We start from the raw sequence: 4,629 nt of genomic DNA, 5'->3' as shown, positions 1-4,629 counted from the left end.
TTTTTACGTTTGCCACAAGCAAGCCACGCTACGACTGCTGCCGCGGCAAAGTTTTGAGCGTCCACTCGCAGCAGCGCAGCAGAACCAGCAGTAATAAATAGCTTTGGGCTCGCCCTGGTCCTGCACTGAGCCCCCAACAAGGCCCAAGGGCCCCGCGCCCTTTGCTTTTGCTGCACGCCTTGTTGGGGATGCAGGGTCTCATCTCTCATGGCCACCCGAAAATTTATCTCGAAAAAAAAAACCGGGATTGCCGTTTTCGTCTCAAATACCTCTGTAAAAGAAATACAGATCTCTGTCCACCGTTTTGTTTTCACCTAGAAATATACTACGAGTGACCAATAAAATACCGGTGTAAAATAAATGCGTCTGTATTTGATTACACCCCTTCCAAACGCGGCATAAACAAATGGCCACCAAACTGACTTTGGAAACTTGGATCGGCTCTCCATCTTTGCCGGATGGCCGGCCCTCGGGAGCTTCCAAAACAAGGAGAGAAAGCAATTTATTCACCGGAAAATGGTCAGCCAGTCTCAGTAGCAGCACCTACCCGGTAATAAGTAAATAAAACAGGCTGGTGAAGCCATTGATCGCTTCAAAGGGATGTGGAGTGGAGGGGAACAAGACAAGCGCATGCTGTCTATTACTACCACCATCCTCAGTCCCCCGCTCCGGTTCCGGCACGACCGAGCGCGACTAGAACTAGATAGATATAGATACAAACAAGCGGACAAGCCGTGGAAGCATGGCTTGGAGCTTCCACTTTGTTCCCTTGCTCCTCCTCCTCCTCCTGCTCTCCTCCACTTCTGCGTCGGCCTCCTCCGGGCAGCACAGCACCGGCAACGCCACCGCCACCGCCACCGCAAGCCAGATGCCAGGGCGGGAGCTGCTCAAGCAACGGAGGATCAGGGCTCTACTCGACAGGCTCAACAAGCCGCCCCTCAAGACCATCAAGGTTACCACCGGTAGCTCTACTTCTGTACCTCAAAGTGAAGTGAAGCTAGTTCTGCAGCGCGCAGCGCATCCTTTTCCCCATCTGTTTGTGGTTACAATGGAATGCTTGCTTGCTTTGCAGAGCCCGGATGGTGATTTGATTGACTGCGTTCCCTCTCATCTCCAACCCGCATTTGACCACCCGATGCTCAAGGGGCAGAAGCCTCTGGTAACTGAAAGCATCTTGTTTGCGCACACTCAGTGGTGTGTCTCTCTATCTCTCTCGTGTGACAAGCGTTGCTAATCTAATCTAGTTCGATGCTTAACTTGCGTAGGACCCGCCGGAGAGGCCCAGGAACTACAACTCCACCATTGCCGGAGCGTTGGTGGTGCAGGCGTGGCATGCCGCCGGCGAGGCGTGCCCGGAAGGGACGGTGCCGCTGCGGCGGACGACGGAGCAGGATCTGCTCAGGGCCAGCTCCCTCAGGAGGTACGGCAGGAAGCCGACACGCCGGACCACCCGCCGTGATTCCACCAGCACTGGGCATGAGGTTGGTCGCTTTGCACACCGTTCTCCCCTTCTCTCCCTTCACATGGATATTACATGAAAAGACACTCAAAGGAATTACTCTTACACTTATACTCCCTCCGTATATTTTCATATATTTCCATTTTTGTGACGAGTAATTCGGGAAGGAGGGAGTAGTACTGTATGTCCCAGTGAAGTAAAAAAAAAAAAGAATGGTTTGCTAGCTAGTGGCGTAGATATGATTTCAGTGATAGGTCTAAAATTGTCTGCAAACAGTACAATACACGACAGCAACTGATCTGCACTGTTACGCCAAGGAAAAGGGAAAGGAAAAAAAAAAAAGGCATCATGTGAGCAAACCAAATTAGTTCTGTAGTTTGCTCTGTAAAAAGAATGAGCTTCTAGTGTTGGGGCTTGTGACACCTGGAAAAGCTACAAAAGAGAAGCCTGCACTACTCAGGAAAAGGATAAAAACAGCAATTAAACAGTTACTACTTGCATATGAGTCCATAGAAGCTTCACTAGAGAAAAATCCAGATTGCTAATTTTTACTTTGCTACTAGGATCACTGGTTGCCTTTGTTCATATCTGTAGGCCAATATTTCTTTAGATCCATTGGCGACTAGTCCAGGCAGGTTTAGATACCCTCTGCTTGACTACACGACTAGGGCATAGAAATATTTCAGTCAGGACGGTGGTCAGACTCCTGTCTAGCACTACAGTTTCAACTGGCAGCATGTGGATCTCATCGGGGTTCTGGAGTAGTTTATTTGCCAAGACATGTCCAGCACATTGGTAATTTAACTAAGATCTCTGCATGTTATGCTTGCTATGAAGCCAATGACAAAGTTCTCAAAATCTGAATTTGGTTCAAACGTAGGCTTATACTCCAGTCTCCAAAGAGTAATTAAACAGAGAAGCCAAATAATTGAAAGGGCCAATGCGATATCTAAGTTCCCTGTTCTGTGCACCAAGTGTGCGCTTCGGTTCGTCATCTTAAGCTATAATTAGGTATTCAAAGGAGCATTTTGTTGCCTTCTGTGATTAAAATCAAAATAGCAGTACCTTCATAAACATTGTCTGCTGTCGGCATACTCGGCGCCATTGCATGGAGAATGGATAGCGTCCTTATTTTCTATTCCCACTGTACCTAAATAATTGTAGTTGAAGAAAACTAGACTAGTTCTTCCAACTACAATTATTTAGATAATTTATGATATAGCAAAGGACCAGAGGTAATATATTGCGCTTTTCATGCGTAGTGTTACCGACTGTACTTTTTTTTTTCTAGAACAGTGGTCTGAATTTATTAACTAATCAAACCACCAGTGTTAAGCATGAGGACTGATGTTTTGTTAGAAAGCCGTGGACACACATAAATGCCATGCATAAAATTCTCATCATGAATATCAAGTTGAATGTACGTACTCCACCTTCATCGAGTTTACCAATGAGCCTAATCTCCGGAGAAGAGATGCTCAACAGACACATTCGAACAACTAAATAAACAATTTGTACATGTGCAGAGGCTTCATTAACCTAATCAAAATGCACGATCAAATTAACTCATCTTGAGCGATGGGCTGTTTGACTCAACCATTAGAGTAACTTGGTTGCCTTGTCTTATATCCACTGCATTCGAGTTGCGTAGTTACTGCGCCAGTCCCCTTCCCATAAGCGAAAGATTGGACTTATCTAGCTAGTTAGCTGAATAATGTTTGATCCGGCTGTAGATGCCGTGGATGCGTCGGACGTATAAGGGGTCATATTTGCTAAGTTCGTGTGTAGATGCTCTTACTGCATCATCCCCCCTCCCCTAACCGAAAGATTGGACTTATCTAGCTAGTTAGCTGAATAATGCTTGGCGTCTAGTGCTCTTAACATAGCTCTGTTTTGGAGACAGCATGCGGTTGGGTACGTGAATTCAGAGAAATACTACGGGGCCAGAGCTAGTGTTAACGTGTGGTCACCCAGCATAGGCGACCCATCTGAGTTCAGCCTGTCGCAGATCTGGGTCATCTCCGGCTCCTTCGGCCATGATCTCAACACCATTGAGGCTGGATGGCAGGTACGTGCATGAATTATAGAGAAGATTCTTGAAACAATATCATTGTACTGTCTGCTGCAGAAAGAACATGCAAGAAACCCTTGTCACTTCATTTTCAGGTCAGCCCGGAGCTGTATGGAGATAGTAACGCTAGGTTCTTCACTTACTGGACAGTAAGTGTCTGTTTGTACCAACCTTAATGCTAGATTCTTGCAGTAACAAATGGATTCCACTCCAGTTGAATTAAACGTGCATTTCGCAGACCGACGCGTACCAGGAGACGGGGTGCTACAACCACAACTGCCGCGGGTTCGTCCAGACGACCAACAAGATCGCCATCGGCGCGGCCATCACGCCGCAGTCGGTGTACAACGGGAGGCAGTTTGACATCAACCTGATGATATGGAAGGTAAAGCATCAGTTTCAGTCGCCATTTCAGAATCACTGCAAGAATTGCTTGATGTCTGCATGGAAAATGCATGATGATGATGATGATGATGAAACGGTCCTCAGGATCCCAAGCACGGGCACTGGTGGCTGGAGCTCGGGCCGGGCGTGGTGGTCGGGTACTGGCCGTCCGGGCTGTTCACCCACCTGGCGCACCACGCGAGGATGGTGCAGTTCGGCGGCGAGGTCGTCAACACCCGGCCGCCGGGGTCCCACACGGCGACGCAGATGGGCAGCGGGCACTTCCCCGGCGAGGGGTTCGACCGCGCCGCATACTTCCGGAACCTGCAGGTGGTGGACTGGGACAACAGCATCATCCGGGCGTCCGGCCTCAAGCTCCTCGCCGACCACCCCGGCTGCTACGACATCCAGGGTGGGTTCAGCGGACACTGGGGGACATACTTCTACTACGGAGGGCCAGGGAGGAACGTGAAATGCCCCTGAGTCTCAGGTTTTTTTGTTTGTTTGGGCTCTCTTGCTGTTTGTTTCTTGGCTTTGTTTGTCTGTTTTTTTGTTCGGTACCAAATCTTTTGCGACAGTAACCCCATTATTTCTAGTAGGGATATCATTGTTAGGGTTAGGTCTTTAGCTCCTGGATGCATATGGACACTCGAGGGTTGAGAGGAATCTGTAAATTTTGAGAGAAGTGTACCTGCCAGGGTGTGCATTCGGTTTA

At 48.4% G+C, this 4,629-nt stretch overlaps 1 protein-coding gene across 1 annotated transcript; it reads left to right on the top strand.

The window, feature by feature from the left end:
• The first annotated feature begins 624 nt into the window (after window positions 1-624).
• Window positions 625-4,629, top strand: LOC123412437. Its single transcript, XM_045105385.1, has 7 exons — window positions 625-952; window positions 1,073-1,159; window positions 1,266-1,481; window positions 3,363-3,527; window positions 3,626-3,679; window positions 3,769-3,915; window positions 4,020-4,629. The coding sequence occupies exons 1-7, from the start codon at window positions 743-745 to the stop codon at window positions 4,395-4,397; spliced, it is 1,257 nt and encodes a 418-aa protein (XP_044961320.1). The 5' UTR covers window positions 625-742; the 3' UTR covers window positions 4,398-4,629.

The sequence above is a fragment of the Hordeum vulgare genome, chromosome 7H, assembly GCF_904849725.1.
Source record: "Hordeum vulgare subsp. vulgare chromosome 7H, MorexV3_pseudomolecules_assembly, whole genome shotgun sequence".
Lineage (NCBI taxonomy): Eukaryota > Viridiplantae > Streptophyta > Magnoliopsida > Poales > Poaceae > Hordeum > Hordeum vulgare.
Note: the sequence above shows the minus strand (reverse complement) of the source record. Positions and strands in the feature narration are given on the sequence as shown.

Bases quoted from the DNA above. Each gene is read 5' to 3' on its own strand.
- LOC123412437 (XM_045105385.1), top strand. From the start codon at position 743: ATGGCTTGGAGCTTCCACTTTGTTCCCTTGCTCCTCCTCCTCCTCCTG. The intron at 953-1,072 runs GTTACCACCGGT...CTTGCTTTGCAG, and splicing joins CGCCCCTCAAGACCATCAAG to AGCCCGGATGGTGATTTGAT. The intron at 3,916-4,019 runs GTAAAGCATCAG...AACGGTCCTCAG, and splicing joins TCAACCTGATGATATGGAAG to GATCCCAAGCACGGGCACTG.